Here is a 26638-nt window from a genome sequence, read left to right as displayed (position 1 = left end):
CTGTTTTGATTTTCCTCCACATATTCCTTTCAACCTTGCAGTCCATTGGATTTGCTACCTGTGTGGCATCATTGTCCCACATCCAACTGAAAATCCTAAGTGGGAACATGGAAGGTGAAGGAGATGGATCCATGTCTGGGCAGAATAGATGTCCTCTTTAATAACAGAGGTTCTGGATGCACATATACTCAGTTTGGTACTGCTGTTGGGAGAACAATCAAAGAAACTACAGACCATACACTTTTTAAGTTACTTTTTATTTACAAAATCAAATTACCCGACCTCAGGTATTTCATGAAAAAGTGGTGGAACATGAAGTCTACACCTTGTCGGATATGGTGAAGATTTTCCACGCCTAAAATGTTGCAGCAAACCAGCATGGATTGAAATCTACAACACAAATTGTCCAATCTGCTGCTCCACTTAATTTACGCTGGACATTTCTCCTCTGTATTAGTATTGTAATACGCAGGAGATTTTGCATCTTAAAAATTTGCGGTATATCCAACCCATGAGGATATATCCTGAAAGGAAAAAAAACCTCTCCCTCCTGGCACCGAAATGGGACTATACATTTGTCACCTTACCCGCTGCCAGGGTGGAGGGCCGCTTTAAAAATGGTGATAGTTCCTATTTTTTTCTTTTTAATGATGACTGTTAAATAGAAGGACAGTGGAGATCTGAAAAAAAAATCATGATACTTCATGCCCCGCGCACTTAAGTGCTTTTTGGAGATTTCCAGAATTCAGGAACTTCCAAGTATGGCATTCCTTTTTTTTTTGGAAATGTCACTCCTTACACAAGCATTGTATGTGCTCAAACATAAGCTACAGATATCTGTGAACATGTCCTGAGCTTCAAAGACAGTTCATTCTGGAAATGGATGTAGTCTCAGTTATTGGTTGCCCATCCCTTTAAATAAATACCCACAACATACATAACCCTACCCAACATTAGTCATTATACAACAGTCTTAATTAAACACCTCTCTCATGAAACACCACATACAATGCGCCACTCTTGCGTGGCGATGTGGTGTGGTCCTCCACTCGAAAACCATACCTTGGAAAAACTAGCCATCTTTGAAAGAAACATGTATACCAAAAAACCTTGTAATTGTAACTTTGGGACAAACTTTTAGCTAAGAGTCTCTAAAAGTCACTGTGACGGATGGGTTGGTAGTAATAGGCCACTAGGGGACATGGAAACAAAACCGGCTCCATTCTACCATCATAGAGGTGCAACACCACGCAATCTGCGTATGATATTGGCTATCTTTTTTACCAGTCCACCCCTGGTGTGGTCCTCCACTTGAAAAGTCCTTGTGAGAAGGTTGTAGAAAGAGCCGTAGCCCACGGCCACCACAGTACAAGTCAGACAGATGACATTATAGGGCATGCTGAAGTCAGGAGTTGGAAGGTTCACCAGTAAGGGCTCGGTGTACAGCCGCATAAAATAGCTGGAGCCATCGGAGGACGGGAATCTGACAAAGAGACATGGACAATAAGAGGATCAAGTTCTGTGGTGATGACATGGTGCACATTTATATGAATGAGTAGCCACAACATACAATAGAGTGGGGACCTAACATTGCTATGGGGGACAGATGGTGGTCCTAAGCAGGGTCCGCTTATATGATGGCCTATTAGGCAATACGATAGGCTTGGTTCCTAATGACACATTGTTCAGTGTCTCCTCCCATTAACATCATGATTTTTGCCACACATTTAGCATGTTTGCCGAGAAAACACTAACTGTAGCATCTGTCATCGCTTTCATTTCAAGGGGTTTTCCGAAGTGTAGACAAATTTCGGAATGGTCACATGAGAAGAATGTGAGGATTCTCCTGTACTCCCAGTGAATGAGGCACGTGACCACAAATGTTCATATCACATACCTGTGGTCCTGTGAGCTTTTCTTGGCCCCTAATGTACACACAGACTCACAGCCTCACTTGTATTTACTTATTCTTTCAGATTGCCTAGCAACCACATTCTTCCTCTCTAGGTGACCACCAACTCATTACATGGTGCTACATTTAGACTTGCATTACTCTTCACAGTAAAATGAGGTCTAGATACTTACAGCGTTGAGAAGAGCGGGCTTGCTTCTAGCTCATCGGTCTTTACATTCCTTATACTGGGGATCAGGACACTCAGTACTGAAGGACTACACAGAAAAGACATTTTAAGATATCATTTGGGGGAGGAAGTAAAAGCAATGGCTGAAAAAATACCAAAACAACAAAGTGTAGGTATTTTACCTGATATAAAATCCATGGTTTGGGTCAGGAGGGTACTCCGTCCACTTCAGCAGCGCCCTCTCAAACTGTATGCTAATCTTAGTGACTGAATTAGGAGGCAGCTGGATTAACATCTCTAGAAGATGAGGGCGCTGACGGTCCTTGGCTGGCACGTAGTGAATATAGCCTGGAACAAAAGGGGACGGTATTGGCCAAAGATCAATCCATTACTTATTCTTAGGATAGCTCATCAATGTCCTGCACCCCCACTGATTAGATAAAACATGCCCCGGCTTTACCTCCCATTCAAGAGAATAGAAGATCAGGTGCAGTGCTAGCCGCTAAGTGATGTACGGAGCTTCTATGTTCTGCCCTCTTCATCACTTACATATAGCTGCTTCAAAGAAAAGTCTGCTGATCACTGGTGGTTCTGGGATGTCGAACCCACAGCAATTATATATTATTATTATTATTTATTGTTATAGCGCCATTTATTCCATGGCGCTTTACATGTGAGGAGGGGTATACATAATAAAAACAAGTACAATAATCTTAAACAATACAAGTCACAACTGGTACAGGAGGAGAGAGGATCCTGCCCGCGAAGGCTCACAATCTACAAGGGATGGGTGAGAATACAGTAGGTGAGGGTAGAGCTGGTCATGCAGCGGTTTGGTGGATCGGTGGTTACTGCAGGTTGTAGGCTTGTCGGAAAAGGTGGGTCTTCAGGCTCTTTTTGAAGGTTTCGATGGTAGGCGAGAGTCTGATATGTTGTGGTAGAGGGTTCCAGAGTAGGGGTGATACGCGAGAGAAATCTTGTATACGATTGTGGGAAGAGGAGATAAGAGGGGAGCAGAGAAGGAGATCTTGTGAGGATCGGAGGTTGCGTGTAGGTAAGTACCAGGAGACGAGGTCACAGCTGTATGGAGGAGACAAGTTGTGGATGGCTTTGTATGTCATGGTTAGGGTTTTGTACTGAAGTCTCTGGGCAATGGGGAGCCAGTGAAGGGATTGACAGAGGGGAGAGGCCGGGGAATAGCGGGGGGACAGGTGGATTAGTCGGGCAGCAGAGTTTAGAATAGATTGGAGGGGTGCGAGAGTGTTAGCGGGGAGGCCACAGAGCAGGAGGTTGCAGTAGTCAAGGCGAGAGATGATGAGGGCATGGACTAGGGTTTTTGCAGATTCTTGGTTGAGGAATGCACGGATTCGTGAAATATTTTTGAGTTGAAGTCGGCAGGAAGTGAAAAGGGTTTGGATATGTGGTTTGAAGGAGAGATCAGCGTCAAGGATTACCCCGAGGCAGTGAGCTTGTGGGACTGGGGAGAGTGGGCAGCCATTTACTGTAATGGATAGGTTCGTTGGGGGGGGGGGGGGATCGCGTGAGATGGGGGAAAGATGATGAATTCTGTTTTGTCCATGTTAAGTTTCAGAAATCTAGCAGAGAAGAAAGATGAAATAGCGGATAGACATTGAGGGATTCTGGTTAGTAGGGAGGTGATATCTGGTCCAGAGATGTAGATCTGTGTGTCATCAGCATAGAGGTGATACTGAAAGCCATGAGATTCTATGAGCTGTCCCAGGCCAAAGGTGTAAATGGAGAAGAGCAGGGGCCCTAGGACTAAACCTTGTGGGACTCCGACAGATATGGGGCGAGGTGAGGAGGTGGTGTGTGAGTGGGAGACGCTGAATGTCCGGTTTGTTAGGTATGATGAGATCCAGGATAGGGCCAAGTCTGTGATGCCAAGGGATGAGAGGGTCTGTAATAATAGGGAATGGTCCACTGTGTCAAAGGCAGCCGACAGGTCGAGGAGGAGGAGGACAGAGTAGTGTCGCTTGCTCTTGGCGGTTAAGAGGTCATTGGTGACCTTAGTTAGGGCAGTTTGAGTGGAATGGTGTGACTGGATATATGACCTATCCCTTGATTAAGGTCATCATTTGTTAAGACCTGGAAACCCCTTCACTGGGCTGTATACACTAGATGAAAGTTGTGATCTGCCCACAATCTAATGACTATGTGGGTAGGCCTAATGCTTGATAACAGTAGGCATTAGACAACCCAAAGATCAAGCATGTCCCTATCTTCAGTGACCCCACTGAAGATATCAGCTTATTACATTAATTAATATTTGTTGGGCACTACTAATGGTCAACTCTGTCTATATTGTTCTGTCCAAGTGAGGATTTGTGAATGCAGCAGGGGAAGTTCTAAGGTTGCCCAGTCTCTGACACACTTACTAGGTTTGTTTTCTTTGCCTTTGGTAATTATAGTCAGCGTGTGGACATATAGGCGGAGATACCAGGGAACTGTCTCCAGGAACATGACAGGAAAGGCTCTGTATGGATGGTTGTTGTAAATCATGGTATTAATCACTCCAGTCTGAAGACCATAGCCACTAACATAGCGTTCAGCGTGGAAGATGGGTGGCTGTGGTTGACCTAGTAGAGACATATAAAGGTCTTCTTGTTACTTAAATGATTTAATACAGTGGTAAGAGCAAAATACATACACTTATCAATGAAAAAACATGGCAACCCTCTCAATCTCAGAGACGTGGATGTCCTGACAATCAGACCTTTTGCCTGTAGTCACAGGTTGTAGAAGCAGGAGCAGCAACGACTGACTTTTCACTGAGTGGCTGAATTCTAAGAGAACGGTGCCAACGGTGTCCCTGGCATCTTGTAACACTCACCAGAGTCAGAACCTCCTTTCCACTTTAGTGCCACATTTAAGTTTCTAGAGGTGTTGAAAAGCTCAGGTTCTAAAAGGTCATACAATGTATACACCCTTTGATCTCCATGGACGGGAACTCCGACATCCAGAGCTGACAGCGGTGTGACTTCAAATAGGTCAATTTCTTTCTACAAAAGTAGAGAATTGTGTAGATAGTATAAAGCCAGTTTACCATGTCCGGCAATCACGGTCCAAGCATGAGGCCTTACAGTTTGGTTCAGCAGACCTCTGGCTGGTGCTTGCTTGGACCAAGAATGATGGGCATATGAAACCAGCCTTAGGCTGTGTTAAAAGATCATGTTTAGAGGCTTTGTCAGAGGTACATGTGAAGAAAATCTCCTATCATATCCCCTTGTATATTCATACATTGATCCAATGGCAGAGTGACAATAAGGCTGTATTGAGAACATAGTGCCGATGAATGCCTTTCTATTGCCACAATTATAACTGATGCCCCTGAAGGTATTTGTACAGCTAAGAAAATCCATTTACATATGTTTTAATTGGAGGATCTGAGCTGTCATGCATTACACAGACTGCTCACTGTTTGACAAAAAAACAAAAACTTAAAAATGGTGTCTGCACATCTTTAGTATTAATGTATAGGTGCACAAATATGAAATGTGGCCAATATATGACCATATACAACCACGATGCAACAGCATACTGCAATTAATGAATACATGAACTTCAATATGATCTGTCTCTGTGGTCTGTTTCTAGTAGGATGTCTCTAAAAGGATAACAGCAGAAATATACCAGAAAAATAACCCCCTGCTATAGATGCTTCATTATTATTATTACTATGCTTCGTTATTGCTATCAATCTGACAATCGATCTGCTTCATCCTCAGGTATGTCCGCTGGCTGCAACCCCAATCCCATCACCATCACCCAATTTTCCTGATCTTCCTCACCCTGTATTTGTCTGCTATTCCTGGTATATCCGCTGGCTGCTTTTTCTGTTTTTGGTTTTTTTTTTTCCCCCTGCATGTTTTCTCATTTTAATTTCTTGAGGCCAACACACAGTTGGCTTTATCTTTCCATTTGGATCTATTTCTCCTTGCATTTTCCCTTCTGACTTCTAATTAATCCCCTCCTGTGTCTGTGACCAGTCTCTTCACCGACTGGCAACAAACATGGTGGAGGAGTGGGCCTTCTCCTTTCTTCCAACTGCACCTTTTACCCAATCCCACCTCTACCCTCACTTATCCTCCCCTCTTTTGAAGTCCACTCTGTCCACATCTACTCCCCCTACAACCTCCAAATGACAGTCATATACCGACCTCCGGGCCCGGCCACTGCCTTTATTGACCAATTCTCCACCTGGCTCCTTCACTTTCTGTCTGCTGACATTCCCACCATCATCATGGGTGACTTCAACATCCCCACTGACACCCACCAGTCAGCAGCTTCCAAACTCCTGTCCCTTACTTCATCTTTTGTACTTACTCAGTGATCCTCCTCAGCCACCCACACAGACGGACACACATTAGACCTGGTCTTCACCTGTCTCTGCTCCCTATCTAACTTCACCACCTCCCCTCTCCCTCTATGTGACCAAAATCTACTCGCTTTCTCACGCCTGTCCTCCTCACCTATCACCCATGTCCAGCAACATGCGCATCCACGCAGAAACCTCGCACACCTAGACACCCACACACTCTCTGACTCTATCCTACCACTAGCATTCACATCCTCACTGCACGACACAGTGTCACTGCTTTCTACAATGCCACTCTCGCATCAGTTATTGACACAGTCGCCCGTCATGCATAGCAGAGTGCGACGAACCAATAGACAACCCTGGCACAATAGCATCACTAAAAAGCTTCGGCAAGTATCAGAATTACAGAACGGTGGTGTTGGAAGAAAATGCATTCGCAAGATGACCTCACTGCACTGCACTCAAACAAGCAACACTCACATTCAAATCAGCTCTCACCTCTGCTAAACAGGCCTATTTTACATCCCACGTATCTTCTTTATCCCACAACCCCAAACAGTTGCTCAACACTTAACTCCATCCTCCGCCCACCATTGACCCTCCGAGTTCCCTAATCATTGCCGAGGACTTTGCCATGCACTTTAAAAATAAAATAGACCAAAGGCGGCAAATCTTTGTTGTCAAATCACCACAACCCCTTTGTGTACCAGACCAATGCCCTAACCCCATAACTTCCTTTCCAAAATCACTGAAGGACAGCTTGCTCATCTCTCCAAATCCCACCTCACCACTTGTACGATTGACCCCATTCCATCCCACCTCCTCCCCAACCTCACCACCACACTAATCCCATCCCTAACCCATCTCTTCAACCTATCACTAGCTTCTGGTACCTTCCCCTCTGCTTTCAAACACGCCACAATCACACCTATCCTCAAAAAGCCATCCCTTGACCCAAGCGCTATGTCCAGCTATAGCCCCATATCTTTGCTCCCATTTGCTTCCAAACTCCTTGAGCAGCACATCCACGCTCAACTTTCCTCTCACTTTGCATCTCACTCTCTCTTCGACAACCTACAATCTGGCTTCCGTCCCCACCATTCCACTGAGACTGCCCTGACCAAAATTGCCCTGACCAAAATTACGAACGACTTTCTTACAGCAAAAGCTAACAGACAATTCTCTATACTCCTCCTTCTAGACCTGTCCTCTGCCTTCGACACAGCTGACCACTGCCTCCTACTACAGATCCTCTCTTCCTTTGGTGTCCTATATTGGATCTCCTCATACCTTACCAACCGCACATTTAGCTTTTCCTACTCCCACACTACCACTTCTCGGCCCCTCTCTGTTGGTGTCCCTTAAGGCTCTGTCCTAGAGCCCTTACTCTTCTCAATCTATACACTCGGCCTGGGACAACTCAAAGTCCCATGGTTTCCAGTACCACCTCTATGCTGATGGCACTCAGATCTACCTCTCTGGCCCAGACGTCACCTCTCTGCTCTCCAGAATCCCAGAGTGTCCATCAGCCATATCCTCCTTCTCGTGTCGCTTCCTTAAGCTCAATGTGGACAAATCTTAACTAATTATCTTTCCTCCATCTCGCACACCTTCCCTACCTGATCTATCTATCAAAATAAATGAAATAACACTTTCCCCTGTCCCCAAAATCTGCTGCCTTGGAGTAACCCTTGATTCTACCCTGTCCTTCAAACCGTATATCCAAGCTCTTGCCACCTCCTGTCGCCTCCAGCTCAAAAAATATTTCTAGAATCCGTCCTTTCCTCAACCCTCACTATCAAAATGCTTATGCATTCCCTAATCATCTCCTGCCTCAACTACTGCAACATCCTCCTCTGTGGCCTACCTTCTAACACTCTCGCACTCTGTGGCCTACCTTCTAACACTCTCGCACCCCTCCAGTCCGTCCTTAACTCTGCTGCCCGACTAATCTCTCTCCTCACTACAATCCTGCTTCCCCTCTTTGCAAATCCCTTCACTGGCTCCCAATTACCCAGCGTATCCAGTTTAAACTACTAACACTGACCTGCAAAGCCATCCATAACCTTTCTCCTCCGTATATTTCCAAACTAATCTCTCAATATCTTCCCTCACGTAATCTCTGGTCCTCCCAAGACCACCTCCTCTCCTCCACGCTTATTCGCTCCTCAACCAATCGCCTCCAAGACTTCTCCCGAATATCCCCCATCCTCTGGAATTCTGTGCCCCAACACATCTGGTTACCCACCACATTTAGATCCTTCAAAAGAAACCTGAAAACCCATCTCTTCAAAAGAAACTTACAGCCTGTAATGACCACACAGCCACCTCAACACTATCGGAGCTATTGCAACCCTCGACCTACTGTCTCCTTCCCCATAATCCTGTAGAATGTAAGCCCGCAAAGGCAGGGTCCTCTTCCCTCTGTACCAGTCTGTCATTGTTAGTTTGTTCACTGTAAGTGATATTTGTATTTTGATGTAACCCCTTATGTACAGCACCATGGAATTAGTGGTGCTAAATAAATCATAATAATATTAATAATATTGCTGCAAACGTTAAAAACATAAGGTACTTAGTTAGCATTTTTTGATTAAAGAGTGCAAAAGCCATCCAACCACGTCAAGGTGACCTTCAATACGGATGATCACTATCACGATTGACCTAACTCGCCATGTGCCAAACCAGCCTTATTTGAAATCGGAAGGGTGAAAAGGAAACCACGCATAGTTCGCAATTAAGATCTTGTATGGGATAGATGGGTGAATAAGGGTGCTGGGAACCACACCCCATGATATGTACTACAAAAAAAAAATACATAAAAAAATGGGGCCCCCACACCTTTAGTATTAATTTACTAGATGACACTGGTTTGGCACATGGAGAGGTAGGTTATTAGTATTTAGGGATCATTCATATTTAGGTACACCTTGACGTGGTTGGATGGCTTTTGCACTCTTTGATCAAAAAACGCTAAGTACCTTATGCTTTTAACGTATGCAAAAATATTGGAGTTCATTAATCGCAGTGTGCTGACTCACCGTGTATGTATAGGTGCATTGATTGCATCTGAAAGGTGTCATAGATAATAAAACTAACAGATACTGACTTCAGCCACTGTTTCGGTCCACGCTTACCTCTAGGCAGCCGTGCTGCCCAGCGATTGCTTGCAGCGCTCATGCATGCAGATGTTATGTGATCAGCTGCCCAGAAACGTTTGCTATTTCCAGTGCAGTTCGGAAAGTAACAGCGGAACTGAGACCCAAAGTGTTTTAGCATTTGCCTACCTCGTCATATCCAGAGTCCACGTAGATTTTGCTTTGAGTTGCCAGAGGACAAGGCTCAGTTACTGTTCGGCTGAACATCTTAAAGAGCGACCAGTCTGTAGGAAACCAAAGTATCAGTGATGAAATAAATGGATGGAAGTCTTTAAGAGGGGACATTTACGGAGGAGAAAACTGTAGGGAGAAATTTTTTTCCATGGAATTTTCACAGACTCTATAACATACATTCCCAATACATGATATATAGGATATTTATGGGTGTACATTAGCCACAATCACTACAAGACTCGGAAATACCTCTTTTCCCCTGTCCATTGGTATACATATCAAACACCACAGTTAAGGTTTGTCTCAACTCCCAGGAGATCGCTGAGCAACCTGCATCCTAAAAATAAAAAAGGGAAAGATGCCATAGAAATGATTACAGAATACAAGCTGCCAAACAGTAGCCAACAATCTGCTGACGATTCACAGAACAGGTGGTGATATTGGGAAATGCTGGTTAAAGCTATAAATGACTTACCCTACATACTGGCCGGATGTGCACGGACTGAGAGTGGTAGCTGCTGTGATATAGACGTTCTGCCTCCAGCAGAGAAGCCAGTCCAACCTGTGACGACAAGGCGAGGCGTGAATACCCCAGAATCCGCCATGTTACTTTCCTACAGTATCTCTATGTAGTTACCTTAGAACCACAAGGCAGTAACTTCTTCCATGGGGTGAGATTTTCGGTGCACACGATCTCCCTGGGTAACATGGCGTATCTCAGGAGGTGGTGATCTGTCACTGCAGAATGTGAAGAGTAGCATCAGTCCAACAAGTGCTGACCCATAACCTTGAATGCCTGCATCAATCAGTCATGATATTAAAACCTGGTATTAAAGGGAACCTGTCACCACGTTTTTGGAAGATGGGATAAAAATAGCGTTAAATAGGGGCAGAGGTGGGCGTTACATTAGTGTGTGTGTTATGCGTTTATTACCCACCTAAGTTGCCGAAATAACTTTGCAAAGTCTCCGTTTTCGCCTGTCAATCAGGCTGGTCAGGTCGCATGGGCGTTGTCTTCCCCCAGATTTGGCGTAGTTTTCCGTTGGTGGCGTAGTGGTGTGCGCATGCCCAAAGTCCGGAATCCTCTTCCAGGGGATTTAAAATAGCGCGGTGTTCGTTATTGCATTGGTGATCGGTGGGCGCGGCCATCTTCCTTTGGCCGCGCGTGCGCAGAAGCGGCGCTCTGCTGGCCGCGGCTTCAGGAAAATGGCCGCCGCGATATCCATCTGCGCACGCGCGGCATCCCGCGGCCATTTTCCTGAAGCCGCGGCCAGCAGAGCGCCGCTTCTGCGCACGCGCGGCCAAAGGAAGATGGCCGCGCCCACCGATCACCAATGCAATAACGAACACCGCGCTATTTTAAATCCCCTGGAAGAGGATTCCGGACTTTGGGCATGCGCACACCACTACGCCACCAACGGAAAACTACGCCAAATCTGGGGGAAGACACCACGCCCATGTGACCTGACCAGCCTGATTGACAGGCGAAAACGGAGACTTTGCAAAGTTATTTCGGCAACTTAGGTGGGTAATAAACGCATAACACACACACTAATGTAACGCCCACCTCTGCCCCTATTTAACGCTATTTTTATCCCATCTTCCAAAAACGTGGTGACAGGTTCCCTTTAAGTGCCGCCAAGACATTTCGGACCCTTTGAGGAATGGACAACATAAAACCTTGGAAAGTGTCAGGTGGCATCGGGCACCAACATGACTTAAAGGGTTTTTCAGAACCTGTGGTTAGGTCATCAATATCAAAGTAATGGAACAATCCTTTAATATTGGTGCTCATGAGCTTTCAGAGATGGGCAGGGGTTCGACATGGACAATGGACCTGGAGTCTGCATGGATAACCAGCCTGTTGTGCAGCTACATAGCCTCATATGTGGCAAGCTGTGATGTAATCTAAGTTCTGACACCTCCATTATCACCAGTATTACGGCAATTATCGAACCAAAGGCGAACCTCTGAGTCTTGGGTGCCCCTGATCCTTCATTGTACCACTACTGGTAGGTACTAACCACTGTATATTGGGAACACCCCACAAGACCAGCCATTTGGCGATATTCTGACCCATTCATATCGACATTGCAATTCAGTCCTTGTCGAAGTTGCTCATATCCTCACTCAAAGTGTTTGGAGCAAATCTGCTCAAAAAACACTTTAAAAAAAGTTTTACTACTCTTTCTATCGGAAATCCACCATGCTGTTTATATGAAGTTTTCCTGAAGAGATTTTTAAAAATCTCCTAGTGATAATGAAAGCACGTCACTTCTTCAGAGGTGGATCCTGATGGAATCTGCTCCAAACTATGGATTGTCGTATCAAAAGTCTGAAAGGAAAAGACGCTCCTCAAAACTTCTTTGGGGGAAAGAAAAACTCATCCAAAAAAAGTTTCTTGAAGCAGTTTCCACTTGAAAAACTAATTGTTTTTGAATGCCTAAAAGAACCCTCCATTTGACCATTGCCTGAAGGTTCTCTCCTTTAAAGCCAGTACAACCATATATTCCGTTTTATCCACCCTGGTCACTGGTTTTAATTTTATTGCTAAACAGTGTCTGAATATGTGAGGGCAACTTGGGCAACATGGGTGAGGCCAGAGAAAAGATTTGTAGGAAAGGTACAAAGACAAGGGATTAGTAGAGAGTCTACATGCTGACAAGTGATACTCATACACTGACCATTGGCCAATCCCAAAGGCTTGAAGGACGCGGTTGGAGTCACGGTGTTAGTGGAGTCTATGAAGTTTAGTGAAGCGCAGAAGATTCCGGATAAGATATTAGTCAGCTCCTTCCAATTTCTGTCCACACTGAAATTACAAATGTAACCTCATCAATAGAAGGGACAGGGAAATTACATCCGTCTACACCAAAATTATCAGAGCAGAGGAACGATGTACATTATACATGGTGGGCCATGTATATGGATACACAGAAATAACATGGGAATGGTTGGTGATGTCAGCTTCCTGTTTGTGGCACATTAGTATATGGGAGGGGGAAAACTTTTCAAGATGGGTGGTGACCATGGCGGCCATTTTGAAGTCAGCCATTTTGGATCCAACTTTATTTTATTCAATGGGAAGAGGGTCATGTGACACATCAAACTTATTGAGAATTTCAGAAGAAAAACAATGGTGTGCTTGGTTTTAAAGTAACTTTATTCTTTCATGAGTTATTTTCAAGTTTGACCACTTATAAAATGTGTTCAAAGTGCTGCCCATTGTGTTGGATTGTCAATGAAACCCTCTTCTCCCACTCTTGACACACTGATGGCAACACCACAGAGAAAATGCTAGCACAGGCTTCCAGTATCCGTTGTTTCAGATGCTGCACATCTCATATCTTCACAGCATAGACAATTGCCTTCAGATGACCCCAAAGATAAAAGTCTAAGGGGGTCAGATCGGGAGACCTTGGTGGCCATTCAACTGGCCCATGATGACCAATCCACTCTCCAGGAAACTGTTCATGTAGGAATGCTCGGACCTGACACCCAAGATAGTGCACCACCACATTATGGGTGTCAGATCCGAGCACACAGTTTCCTGGAAAGTGGATTGGTTGCCGTGGACCAGTTGAATGGCCACCAAGGTCTCCCGATCTGACCCCCTTAGACTTTTATGTTTGGGGTCATCTGAAGACAATTGTCTATGCTGTGAAGATATGAGATTTGCAGCATCTGAAACAACGGATACTGGAAGCCTGTGCTTGCATTTCTTCTGCAGTGTTGCTATCAGTGTGTCAGGAGTGGGAGAAGAGGGTTGTACTGACAATCCAACACAACACATTTTATAAGTGGTCAAACTTGAAAATAACTCATGAAAGAATAAAGTTGCATTAAATCCAAGCACACCATTGTTTTTCTTGTGAAATTCTCAATAAGTTTGATGTGTCACATGTCCCTCTTCCCATTGAAAAAAAATAAAAGTTGGATCCAAAATGGCTGACTTTAAAATGGCCGCCATGGTCACCACCCATCTTGAAAAGTTTTCCCCCTCCCATATACTAATGTGCCACAAACAGGAAGTAGATATCACCAACTGTTCCCATTTTATTTAGGTGTATCCATATAAATGGACCACCCTGTACAATGACGCTCTTCTTATGACAAATCAGATTACACAAAGGATATAAAAAGTCTACACACCCGTTAAAAGGACCAGGATTTTGTCATGTAAAAAAAAAAAAAAAACACATGCCAAGAAGAATCATTCCGGAACTTTTTCTACCTATAAACTGTACAAATCCATTGAGAAACAAACTGAAATCTTGGAGAATAAAATAGTAGTTGAACAAATATGCAAATCTGTCAGAGTGTGAGGACATCTCCTTCTTCAAGTCACCCACAGATTTTCAGTTGGATTCAGACCTGATCTCTCTCTCTCTCCGCCATTCCAAAACCATGACCTTCTTCTGGCAAAGCCATTCTTTTGCGGATTTGGAGGTATGCTTAAGGTCATTGTAATGCTGAAAGATTAAATTCCTCTTCATCTTTTTGTAGAGGACTGAAGATTTTGTTGCAAAATTGACTGATATTTGGAACTGTACATAATTTCTTCCGCTTTGTCTAAAAGTTCTAGCTGCCGAAACACAGGCCCAAAGAATAATGCTGCCTCCACCATACTTCCCTGTGGGTATGGTGTTATTTTGGTGATGTGCAGTGTTGGATTTTCGCCAAACATACGTTTTGGAATTATAACCAAAAAGTTAACCGGGCGTCATGAGAACATAACACGTTTTCACATATGCTTTTGGCAGACTTGATGTAGGTTTTTGCAAAATATAAATGGCCTTGGATGGTTTTCTTTGTAAGAAAATGCTTCCATCTTTTCACACCACTTGACAGGCCAGACACTTGAATATAGAAGATTGTTATCAAACACAGTACTTCTCAAAACTACCTGCAGCTCCTTTAATGTTGCTGTGGGCCTCTTGGACCTATTTTCTTCTATTTTTGAGGGACTTCCAGTTCTTGATAACGTTACCTTTCTGCAAAATGTAAGCCACTTATTGCGGTCTTCCAAAGCACATCTAAAGCCTAGGAAATTTTTTCTGGACCTTTCTCCTGACCAATAACGTTTAATAATGAGATCTCTTTGCTGTGGTGTAAGCCGTTTATTGGCAATGACTTTTGATATATAATAAAACTAAGAAAATGCCAGGAACCTCCTACTAGAACAGCTACACTTTATAGGGGGTTAATGGGAATCACTGTAAATGATGGCAGCTGATCATGTAAATGTGATTGGCTAATTCTGAAAATACCCACATTCCCCAACTAAAAGTGGGTGTTCATACTTATTCGACCACATAATTTTAACTTTGTCATTTATATTTTATCCCTCAAAATAATTTCAGTTTCTCAATAAATTGTACAGATTAAGCGTGATATCAAAAACTGGAAAAAGTGCTGAAATGATTCTTCTTGGTAGGATTTTTTTTCCTTACAGGGCACAAACCTGGCATGTTAACAGGGGTGTGTAGACTTTTTAGATCCACTGTATATACACAGCCACAACAAGTCTAGAAGGGATTGCCCTATAGCAACAATTGGTGCTCAGATGCTGCTGAGGAAGCTGCAAGGAATATATAGTAATATGCAGGAACATTCAGAGTGGGAATAAGCCGAGTGTGATCCAGCCCTGCAGGTGCCCCACGCTGACCAAGGCCAGTGTCACACATCAGACATTAATAGTCCGAGTACAGACGGAGGGATCCAGATCAGCCGCGGGTCTCTTGACCCAAATTCAACAGCCTCATAGGTCAGGAGACCCTTAGTCGGTCTGGACATTGTGACCTGTAGTTGGACGTGTGAAATTGATCGAATAGAGAGCTGCTCCTTCTATGATGCCTACATGCAGTAACAGCTTCATACACATCAGTACTTACTCTGTGACAGATTCTTGAAACCAGACCCACAGCTCGGCCCCAGCGGGGGCCTGCAGGAGGGGCTGCCCCCAGGATCTTGTGCGCCAGAACCCTTGGGTGAAGGATAGATGCAGCTCCTGGATGGAGTATTTGGAGATCACTTGGCCCAGAACCTTAGGAAATAACCTGTAGTGAGAAACTGAGACAGAAATGGCATAAGACTGAGCCAGAGCAACGCTCACCTGCGCCAGGGCAACGCTCACCTGCCCCAGGGCACACCTCACCTGCCCCAGGGCACACCTCACCTGACCCAGGGAACACCTCATCTGCCCCAGGGCAACGCTCACCTGACCCAGGGAACACCTCATCTGCCCAAGGGCACACCTCACCTGCCCCAGGGCAACGCTCACCTGACCCAGGGAACACCTCATCTGCTCCAGGGCAACGCTCACCTGCCCCAGGGCAACGCTCACCTGACCCAGGGCACACCTCACCTGCCCCAGGGCACACCTCACCTGCCCCAGGGCACACCTCACCTGCCCCAGGGCACACCTCACCTGCCCCAGGTCACACCTCACCTGACCCAGGGCACACCTCATCTGCCCCAGGGCACACCTCACCTGCCCCAGGGCAACGCTCACCTGACCCAGGGCAACGCTCACCTGCCCCGGGGCAACGCTTATCTACCCCAGGGCACACCTCACCTGCCCCAGGGCACACCTCACCTGCCCCAGGTCACACCTCACCTGACCCAGGGCACACCTCATCTGCCCCAGGGCACACCTCACCTGCCCCAGGGCAACGCTCACCTGACCCAGGGCAACGCTCACCTGCCCCAGGGCACACCTCATCTGCCCCAGGGCACACCTCACCTGCCCCAGGGCAACGCTCACCTGACCCAGGGCAACGCTCACCTGACCCAGGGCAACGCTCACCTGACCCAGGGCAACGCTCACCTGCCCCAGGGCACACCTCATCTGCCCCAGGGCACACCTCACCTGCCCCAGGGCAACGCTCACCTGACCCAGGGCAACGCTCACCTGACCCAGGGCAACGCTCACCTGCCCCAGGGCACACCTCATCTGCCTCAATGTATGTCAATAAGAAGAGTCAGAATGTATGGACATCATAGAGGGGTGAGCCTGCTCAAGACCCCCATCCAGGATATTGTGGAAAAAAAACATGGCTGGCCAGATAGAATGGGACATGTGATTGATACTGATGGACAAACCCTTTCCAGGAGTGTTCTCATGTTGTGTCCTCTGGTTGCCCTGTAAGATATCCCATAGATACAGACTGTTCCGACCTTTGTCTTGTGTATGTCCTCTCACTAATGATGGAGGGTCCTGCTGCTGGGACCCCGCCCCATAACCAGCTATCAGGGGGAACATGGTGTATGATGATGTTCTGCATCCCACTGTAACCAATAGGCGGGACCCTCCATCTCCCCTGCCTGTGTCATAGCCTGATACTTCACACTGACAGCAGTGATAAGAGCGCACAATGCGGTGACACAGCCGGCTCTGCTCCATCCGTGAGCAATGGCACTGCACCGTACATCCGGGTGATCAGGCACTACTGCGCCCTCTCCGGCCGTGCTGTCACCTTTCTCTTTCCGGAGATCCGAGTCCAGGCGGGTCCGGAACTGGAAGGTGGCGGCGATGTCTCCGGAGCGCAGCGGGGTGAGGAGCAGCTCCTCTCGGAAGGTGTCGCCATGAGGCAGGTGCGCGGTGCCACCTCCCTGCGGGGTCAGGAGCAGAGCGAGCAGCAGCCACACACCGGCCATAATACTGGCTGCAGAGCGGAAGGACCTGCGGTGACGTCAGGACATGTGATCAGTCACGTGTCTGGGAGGAGTCAGCTCTGTCAGAGGAATTCTGTTCGCTGAACCTATGGAATCAGATTGCTGCAGCGATATCCGTGTAGCAGAGTCGTGCGTGCAGCGTCCATGTAGTAGAGATGTGCGTGCAGCATCCGTGTGGCATAGTCGTGCGTGCAGTGTCCGTGTAGCAGGCCGTGCGTGCAGCATCCGTGTAGCAGAGCCGTGCGTGCAGTATCCGTGCAGTAGAGCCGTGCGTGCAGCGTCCGTGTAGCAGGCCGTGCGTGCAGCGTCCGTGTAGCAGAGCCGTGCGTGCAGCGTCCGTGTAGCAGGCCGTGCGTGCAGCGTCCGTGTAGCAGAGCCGTGCGTGCAGCGTCCGTGTAGCAAAGCCGTGCGTGCAGTGTCCGTGTAGCAGGCCGTGCGTGCAGTGTCCGTGTGGCAGAGTCGTGCGTGCAGCGTCCGTGTAGCAGGCCGTGCGTGCAGCGTCCGTGTAGCAGAGCCGTGCGTGCAGCGTCCGTGTAGCAGGCCGTGCGTGCAGCGTCCGTGTAGCAGAGCCGTGCGTGCAGTGTCCGTGTAGCAGGCCGTGCGTGCAGTGTCCGTGTGGCAGAGTCGTGCGTGCAGCGTCCGTGTAGCAGGCCGTGCGTGCAGCGTCCGTGTAGCAGAGCCGTGCGTGCAGTGTCCGTGTAGCAGGCCGTGCGTGCAGTGTCCGTGTGGCAGAGTCGTGCGTGCAGCGTCCGTGTAGCAGGGCCGTGCGTGCAGTGTCCGTGTAGCAGAGTCGTGCGTGCAGCGTCCGTGTAGCAGAGTCGTGCGTGCAGCGTCCGTGTAGCAGAGCCGTGCGTGCAGCGTCCGTGTAGCAGAGCCGTGCGTGCAGTGTGCGTGTAGCAGAGCCGTCCGTGTAGCAGAGCAGTGCGTGCAGTGTCCGTGTAGCAGAGCCGTGCGTGCACCGTCCGTGTAGCAGAGCCGTGCGTGCAGCGTCCGTGTAGCAGAGCCGTGCGTGCAGTGTCCGTGTAGCAGGCCGTGCGTGCAGTGTCCGTGTGGCAGAGTCGTGCGTGCAGCGTCCGTGTAGCAGGGCCGTGCGTGCAGTGTCCGTGTAGCAGAGTCGTGCGTGCAGCGTCCGTGTAGCAGAGCCGTGCGTGCAGCGTCCGTGTAGCAGAGCCGTGCGTGCAGTGTGCGTGTAGCAGAGCCGTCCGTGTAGCAGAGCAGTGCGTGCAGTGTCCGTGTAGCAGAGCCGTGCGTGCAGCGTCCGTGTAGCAGAGCCGTGCGTGCAGCGTCCGTGTAGCAGAGCCGTGCGTGCAGCGTCCGTGTAGCAGAGCCATCCGTGTAGCAGAGCAGTGCGTGCAGCGTCCGTGTAGCAGAGCCGTGCGTGCAGCGTCCGTGTAGCAGAGCCGTCCGTGTAGCAGAGCCGTGCGTGCAGCGTCCGTGTAGCAGAGCCGTCCGTGTAGCAGAGCAGTGCGTGCAGCGTCCGTGTAGCAGAGCCGTGCGTGCAGCGTCCGTGTAGCAGAGCCGTCCGTGTAGCAGAGCCGTGCGTGCAGCGTCCGTGTAGCAGAGCAGTGCGTGCAGTGTCCGTGTAGCAGAGCAGTGCGTGCAGCGTCCGTGTAGCAGAGCAGTGCGTGCAGTGTCCGTGTAGCAGAGCAGTGCGTGCAGCGTCCGTGTAGCAGAGCCGTCCGTGTAGCAGAGCAGTGCGTGCAGCGTCCGTGTAGCAGAGCCGTGCGTGCAGCGTCCGTGTATCAGAGCAGTGCGTGCAGCGTCCGTGTAGCAGAGCCGTGCGTGTAGCAGAGCAGTGCGTGCAGCGTCCGTGTAGTAAAGCCGTGCGTGCAGCGTCCGTGTAGCAGAGCAGTGCGTGCAGCATCCGTGTAGCAGAGCCGTGCGTGTAGCATCCGTGTAGCAGAGCCGTGCGTGCAGCGTTCGTGTAGCAGACCCATGCGTGTTGTGTCCGTGTAGTAGAGCCGTGCGTGCAGTATCCGTGTAGCAGAGCCGTGCGTGTAGCATCCGTGTAGCAGAGCCGTGCATGCAGCGTCCGTGTAGCAGACCCGTGCGTGTTGTGTCCGTGTAGCAGAGCCGTGTGTGCAGCGTCCGTGTAGCAGAGCCGTGCGTGCAGCGTCCGTGTAGCAGACCCGTGCGTGTTGTGTACGTGTAGTAGAGCCGTGCGTGCAGTATCCGTGTAGCAGAGCCGTGCGTGCAGCGTCCGTGTAGCAGACCCGTGCGTGTTGTGTCCGTGTAGTAGAGCCGTGTGTGCAGTATCCGTGTAGCAGAGCCGTGCGTGCAGCATCCGTGTGGCAGACCCGTGCGTGCATCGTCCGTGTAGCAGAGTCGTGCGTGCATCGTCCATGTAGTAGAGATGTGCGTGCATCGTCCGTGTAGCAGAGTCGTGCGTGCATCGTCCGTGTAGCAGAGCCGTGCGTGCAGCGTCCGTGTAGCAGACCCGTGCGTGTTGTGTACGTGTAGCAGACCCGTGCGTGTTGTGTACGTGTAGTAGAGCCGTGCGTGCAGTATCCGTGTAGCAGACCCGTGCGTGTTGTGTCCGTGTAGCAGACCCGTGTGTGCAGTATCCGTGTAGCAGAGCCGTGCGTGCAGCATCCGTGTGGCAGACCCGTGCGTGCATCGTCCGTGTGGCAGAGTCGTGCGTGCAGCGTCCATGTAGTAGAGATGTGCGTGCATCGTCCGTGTAGCAGAGTCGTGCGTGCAGCATCCATGTAGTAGAGATGTGCGTGCAGCATCCGTGTAGCAGAGCCGTGCGTGCATCGTCCGTGTAGCAGAGTCGTGCGTGCAGCGTCCATGTAGTAGAGATGTGCGTGCAGCATCCGTGTAGCAGAGTCGTGCGTGCAGCGTCCCTGTAGCAGAGCTGTGTGTGCAGTGTCCGTGTGGCATAGTCGTGCGTGCAGTGTCCGTGTAGCAGGGTCGTGCGTGCAGCGTCCATGTAGCAGGCCGTGCGTGCAGCATCCGTGTAGCAGAGCCGTGCGTGCAGTGTCCGTGTAGCAGGCCGTGCGTGCAGCGTCCGTGTAGCAGAGCCGTGCGTGCAGTGTCCGTGTGGCAGAGTCGTGCGTGCAGCGTCCGTGTAGTAGAGATGTGCGTGCAGCGTCCGTGTAGCAGAGCCGTGCGTGCAGTGTCCGTGTGGCAGAGTCGTGCGTGCAGCGTCTGTAGCAGAGCCGTGCGTGCAGTGTCCGTGTGGCAGAGTCGTGCGTGCAGCGTCCGTGTAGCAGGGCCGTGCGTGCAGCGTCCGTGTAGCAGAGCCGTGCGTGCAGCGTCCGTGTAGCAGAGCCGTGCGTGCAGCGTCCGTGTAGCAGAGCCGTGCGTGCAGTGTGCGTGTAGCAGAGCCGTGCGTGCAGTGTCCGTATGGCAGAGTCGTGCGTGCAGTGTCCATGTAGCAGAGCCGTGCGTGCAGTGTCCGTGTGGCAGAGTCGTGCGTGCAGTGTCCGTGTGGCAGAGTCGTGCGTGCAGCGTCCGTGTAGCAGAGCCGTGCGTGCAGCGTCCGTGTAGCAGAGCCGTGCGTGCAGCGTCCGTGTAGCAGAGCCGTGCGTGCAGCGTCCGTGTAGCAGAGCCGTGCGTGCAGTGTCCGTATGGCAGAGTCGTGCGTGCAGTGTCCATGTAGCAGAGCCGTGCGTGCAGTGTCCGTGTGGCAGAGTCGTGCGTGCAGTGTCCGTGTGGCAGAGTCGTGCGTGCAGTGTCCGTGTAGCAGAGCTGTGTGTGCAGTGTCCGTGTAGCAGAGCTGTGTGTGCAGCGTCCGTGTAGCAGAGCTGTGTGTGCAGTGTTTGTGTGGCAGAGTCGTGCGTGCAGCGTCCGTGTAGTAGAGATGTGCGTGCAGTGTTCGTGTAGCAGGGCCGTGCGTGTAGTGTCCGTGTAGTGGAGCTGTGCTGCAGTGTCCGTGTAGCAGAGCCGTGCGTGTAGTGTCCGTGTGGTAGAGCTGTGCATGCAGCATCCGTGTAGTAGAGTTGTGTCTGTATAGTAGAGCATTGGGTAGATATGTGTGTGTGTGGGTGGGTAGTGGAGCTCTGTGTAGCATCCATGTAGTAGAAAGGTTGAACCTAGGTCTCTTTTCATCCTATGTAACTATGTAGTGGAGCTGTGCGTGTGAGCATGTTGTAGATCTGTGTCTGCATGTAGCAGAGTGTGCGTATAGTAGAGCCATGTGTGCAGTGTCTGTGTTTGCATGTATTAGAGCTGTGTGCGTGTGTAGTAGAGACACGTGTGCAGTGTTCGTGTAGTAAAGCTGTGCTTCCATGTAGTAGTGCTGTGTGTGCGTGTGGTAGAGCCATGTTTGCATGTAGTAAAGCTGTGTGTGAACAATGTGCATAGCGTAATGCTGTGAGTGCAGGGTATATGTAGCAGTGCTGTATGTGTAGTGGGCATGCGGAGGAATTGCTGTGCACTGTGCCCACAGCTTAGTTGTATATCTATGTAAGGCTATGTCTCCACGTTCAGGATGGCCGGCGGGATCGCCGCAGCGGCGAAGCCGCTCGGCGCTAAGCCCCACCCCCTTTCTGGGACACGATCATGCCGGATGTGTTAACTCTTCACATCCGGGATGATCGCTCGCTCCCATAGCGCCCTGTGATATGCCTTGCGGGGACGCTGCGTCCCCGCAAGGTGTACGGACATGCTGCGATCTGAAAAGACGCGCAGCATGTCCGGAGTCTCAGGGCCGCCGCGTGCGGGTTTCCACGCAGAGTGGAGACGGGATTTCATAAAATCCCCTCCACTATGCTGGAACATCTGGACGCTGCTTTTTTGACGCTGCAGCTCTGCGCAGCGTCAAAAAAGCAGCGTTTCCTGACCGTGGAAACATACCCTAACAGGCCATGTGTACACGCTGCAGAGCTTTGTGTGCGGTTCCAGCAGCGGAGACCAGCTGTCGCAGAAAGTCCGAACCAGGTGGACGGTACATTCACTTACATTACCCTGGGATGTAGCAGCTGCACAGAGCAATCTCTGGCCTCGGGCTCCGTTCTCACCATGAGTTTTTGATGTTGCAGATTTTCTGTACCTATTAAGTAAAATGTAAAATAGGTTACCGTACTTGCATTTTTTCTAAAATACGTAATGGGAAAAACTCCCTTTATGGGAATGTAGCCCTAAAGCCAGTCTCACACGTCCAGATAATTCCGGTACCGGAGAAAACGGTACCGGAGTTGTCCGTGTACTTACGTAGGCCATCGGTGTGGGATCCGTGTGATGTCCGTGAGTACGTTTTTTAAGGTCCGTGTGTCCGTGTATTGCAACAATTTTTACAATTTTAACCCTGTGACAGGAAAAACGCACACGGACGGCATCCGTGTGCGGTACGTGTTTACACGGACCCATTGTCTTTAATGGGTCCGTGTGATCCGTGCACTCCCACAAACACAGACATGTCTCCGTGTTTTGCAAACGTACACACGGTCCGGGAAAAATCACTGATATCTGCAGAGACACATTCATTTTAATATGTCTACGTGTGTCAGTGTCTCCGGTACGTGAGAAAACTGTCACTACACGTACCGGAGCCACTGACGTGTGAAACCGGCCTAAAGCATTGCGGCTATGTCTCTGCCGCTGTCAATCTTTGCTTTTCTTTTGGTGAGAGCTTTGTGTCCTTCCCGCATGACCCCATATCGATGACACCCATAAAACAGCTATACAATATGAGATGTGGATATAGAATATTAGATAAATACAATGTGAGGTACACAGACAATATGAACTATGGATATAGAATGTGAGCTACATACAGTATATTACACATTGCAAGCACTTCAGGGTAAAGAATATGCTACGAAAGCCATATCCCCTCGAATGAGTAGACTATCGATGTCTGTAAGCAGTTGGCCACTAGGTGGTGCTGTTTTCCATAAAAAGTATGCATATTGTCCAGAGAGGAAGAGCATGGGAACTCTCGCCACCTATTTAAGTGGTGAAATAAAAATCTAAAGTTTGCACAAAAAAAAACCTGGTGCCATTTTTCGAGACCCATAGAATCTTCACTTTTCGGGATCTGGGGGTGGGTGTGGGCTTATTTATTGCGCGCCGAGCTGACGTTTTTATTGATACCATTTTGAGGTAGGTATGATCGCTTGATCAGCTGTTATTGTATATTGCAAAAAAAAAGTTAAAAAAACCATAATTCTGGAGTTTAGATTTTTTTTTCTGGTTACGCCATTTACTGATCAGATTAATTCTTTTTATATTTCAATAGATCAGGCGATTCTGAACACGGTGATACCAAATATGTGTGTATTTGATTTTTTTTATTTTGAATGGGGCGAAAGGGGGGGATTTGAACTTTTATATATTTTTAAAAACATTATTTTTACTTGCTTCAATAGTCTCCATGGGAGACTAGAATCTGTGATCATCCGATCTCCTGTGCTATGCTTAGCAAGGCTTCAGCCCTTTTATGTGTAGCTAAACTGATCATTTGGTGTGAGCGCCTCCCACAGGGCGGCTCTCATAGCAGATGACAACCACATGGGTGTCCTGCAGACCCCGGGTTTTCACGCCTACCCATCGGTGCCCTGCGGTCATGTGACACGGGCGCCGATGGGCGAGGTTAGTGACGCGCTTCTGGCGCGCCCATGTTAAATGCCGCAGTCGGATATGTTACTATGATCCGCTCATATTGACTGCAGCATTTAACATGTTAACAGTAGTGGGTGGATTGTGGATCCACCCATGGCTGTTAGGGGCACATGTCAGCTGATAAAATAAGCTGACTGCCAGACAACATGCGGGCTCATCACCAGCGCCTGCAGGGACACTACCTATGACTTATAGATACGTCATAGGTCGTGAAGGGGTTAAAAGGCCTTACCACCTGACTTAGGATAAAAAGCCAAACCAGAAACTCAATTTCCAGACACTTATTTCAAGGTGTTTGTCCCCATCAGTACAAAGCAGGAGAGCAGGTTTGGCTGGGTGAGAGGCCTCTGACGGGGCCTAAGGGGTACAGTTCTCCATGTGGAGAGTGCCAAGTGGCGTAAGGAGATTTATAGGCCATGCAGTGCTCTTTTGGGGATTTAAAAAGCAGTGAGCCATCTGCTTTTCCTCACTTCAAATCCACCATGATCCTCTTCTGATATTTAGCAGGGGTTCATATACCTTAAACATATTCTAAATAAGATCTATGGGCCTGATTTATAATTTGTGAATTTTTTTTTAAGTTTCTTTTCTTTTTTTGTCTACTGGCATGATTTTCCTATTGTGCCAAATTGGTCAAAGTGCCGCACACAGTTTGTGAATTTTTCACAAATTAAAAATTCTTTTTGGCTCTGATTCATGATTTGCATTTTTAAAGACCCTTTTCTTCTTTGCCTTCTGATATTTGTTGTTGTTTTTTTGTGACAAATTGTTCAAAATGTAGCACGAATTGCCAGTTTGTACCTCTTTTCTCACCATTTAGGCCCCATCGATTCAGTAGAGGATCAGAGCCAGACTACATGGGGTTTGTTTTCAGGTGGTGTCCATTGAACACATCAGTCTGCATAGAAGCTGTACACACAATACATTGGTTGCTTAATTTTTTTAAAGGATTATTTAGGTTCATTCTTGCTTTAGATTGACACTGTTTATTAAGAATTAGTGGACTATCATTTTAAACATGTTCTAATCTTTTCCTTATTCTACACTGTTAATGGGCATTTTTGGGTACACAATCAGCTTGTGGCAAATCACAATAATAAATTGAGGTTTTAGTAAGATTCTATGGCAGAAGAACGCTAAAGACAATTGTATATAATGTCATCTTCATGACCCCTCTAGCCTGTACTCTAAGCATTATATGGCCCTAGTACCACCAAATAGGCCATGGTAACAGAGCAAGTATTCAGATATATGGATGATATGAATGGATGATGCTCATACTTGAACCCTTTTCGCCCTCCACCCTACTGTGTGATTGCTGCTTTTAACAAAATGAGTAGTTTATTGCTCTAATAAAGAGATAACATAATGTAAGAAGCTATAATGCTACATGTTTTCATGGGCAGGATCAGCATCGGACTGGTGACACTTGGGCCCTCCAAAGAAAATCACCCTTCATTCATCTACGCAGAAATAATGCGAGACAAGACAAAGTCTGCAACCGTAAGGAAGAAAATGGAAAAGTAATATTAAAGGGTTTCTTTCATTCTTGTTCGTTGTTTGGTAGTATTTTTTGGCTTTTGCAGGTTTCCTGTTTGGAATACTTTTAAAGTACAAGTCGGACCAGCTTGGGATCCCTCTAAGATGATCAAAGTGTGGTCGGATCAGGTGTGTTAGCGAGCCAAGTTACCTCGAGCAGCGGGTCATCCAATGTGATCATCCATCCAGTGCTGTGGAGCCGGTAACCAAACCTCCGACTCCTCAATTTCCATGACTCTGAATGCACCAAAATTGGCTCCTACTCTGACTCCAACTCCACTGGATCCATCCTAGGTCACCGGCCGGCTGGTATTTGTAGGAGGGAATGGACGTGTGCCATGCATCTTACAATCATAAACCAAGTGTGGGGCCACATCTTTTCTTCTTTTCACAATCATGCAATATGGATTCCACTACTCTGGTGCCATTCGAGGACTCATTCAGATGTCCGTTTTGTATGTATGTGTTTTGTCCATTTTTTTGCATTATTCATCTATTAGAGTCTATGGGGCTGTTCACATGCTAATGTTTCTTTTTGTTTGCAAACGACCCAAAACCAAAAAAGATACGGTCATCGTGGCGGATCAAACTCGCCGTGTGTTTGCTATCATAGCACTGTCTGCTTTGTACTGTTTAATGGGTAAGAAAAGATTTAATTTTTTTTCATACAAGACACATGGACTAAAATGAATGAAAAATTCTAATTCTATGGGTGCGAGTGAAACATGGGACTGCACTCTGATGTCATCTCAGTGCAGTCCGATATATTGCCATGGAGGAGATGGAGAAATAGTTTCTCCGTCTCCTCCACACCTGTACTGCGATCCTTTCATGCGAGAGGACCGGAGCACAGAGCACCGACATTCGGCTTACGCTCACATCAGATGCCATATTCAAATGAACAGAAATAGTTTATTGTTGATTCACAACGCGTTTCTAGGTCAAACAGGCCTCTTCCTCAGGAAGACCACAATAGGGAACCTTATGATCTTTATTGTGGTCCCCCTGAGGAAGAAGTCCATTCTGCCTAGAAATGTGTTGGGAATAAACTACAATCTATCTCTATTTATTTGAATTCTGTGAATTCCTTACAGCAGTGCAGC

General features: G+C 48.1%; 1 protein-coding gene and 1 long non-coding RNA gene across 3 annotated transcripts; one reads left to right on the top strand and one right to left on the bottom strand.

Annotated features, from left to right (window-relative positions):
- Positions 1-238: 238 nt before the first annotated feature.
- PIGT (phosphatidylinositol glycan anchor biosynthesis class T) lies at positions 239-17496 on the bottom strand. 2 transcript variants are annotated; one of them, XM_077251947.1, is made up of 13 exons: positions 16456-17431; positions 16120-16266; positions 15647-15930; positions 12437-12564; positions 10390-10490; positions 10228-10314; positions 10002-10089; positions 9708-9802; positions 4933-5101; positions 4478-4678; positions 2264-2429; positions 2086-2169; positions 239-1483 (listed from the first exon to the last, which is right to left on the bottom strand). In XM_077251947.1, exons 1-13 carry the CDS (start codon positions 16705-16707, stop codon positions 1231-1233), a joined length of 2055 nt encoding a protein of 684 aa, XP_077108062.1. In that variant the 5' UTR covers positions 16708-17431; the 3' UTR covers positions 239-1230. The 2 variants fall into 2 exon arrangements, with proteins under 2 accessions (XP_077108062.1, XP_077108063.1); XM_077251948.1 differs by lacking the exon at positions 16120-16266 and having other exon boundaries at positions 15647-15824; positions 17231-17496.
- On the top strand, positions 17478-26053 carry LOC143765360 (uncharacterized). Its single transcript, XR_013213375.1, has 3 exons — positions 17478-17586; positions 25403-25499; positions 25583-26053. It is a non-coding gene; the product is annotated as an uncharacterized LOC143765360 (long non-coding RNA).
- Positions 26054-26638: the final 585 nt, after the last annotated feature.

The sequence above is a fragment of the Ranitomeya variabilis genome, chromosome 4, assembly GCF_051348905.1.
Source record: "Ranitomeya variabilis isolate aRanVar5 chromosome 4, aRanVar5.hap1, whole genome shotgun sequence".
Taxonomy (NCBI): domain Eukaryota; kingdom Metazoa; phylum Chordata; class Amphibia; order Anura; family Dendrobatidae; genus Ranitomeya; species Ranitomeya variabilis.
This window is presented reverse-complemented; position numbering and strand designations above follow the sequence as displayed.

Excerpts from the sequence above, each read along its gene's own strand:
- PIGT (XM_077251947.1), bottom strand. The coding sequence starts at position 16,707 with ATGAGGTGTGCCCTGGGGCAGGTGAGCGTTGCCCTGGGTCAGGTGAGC. Across the intron at positions 10,090-10,227 it reads ACATCCGGCCAGTATGTAGG|GATGCAGGTTGCTCAGCGAT; the intron begins GTAAGTCATTTA and ends TTTTATTTTTAG. Across the intron at positions 4,679-4,932 it reads GAAAGGAGGTTCTGACTCTG|GTCAACCACAGCCACCCATC; the intron begins GTGAGTGTTACA and ends TGTCTCTACTAG.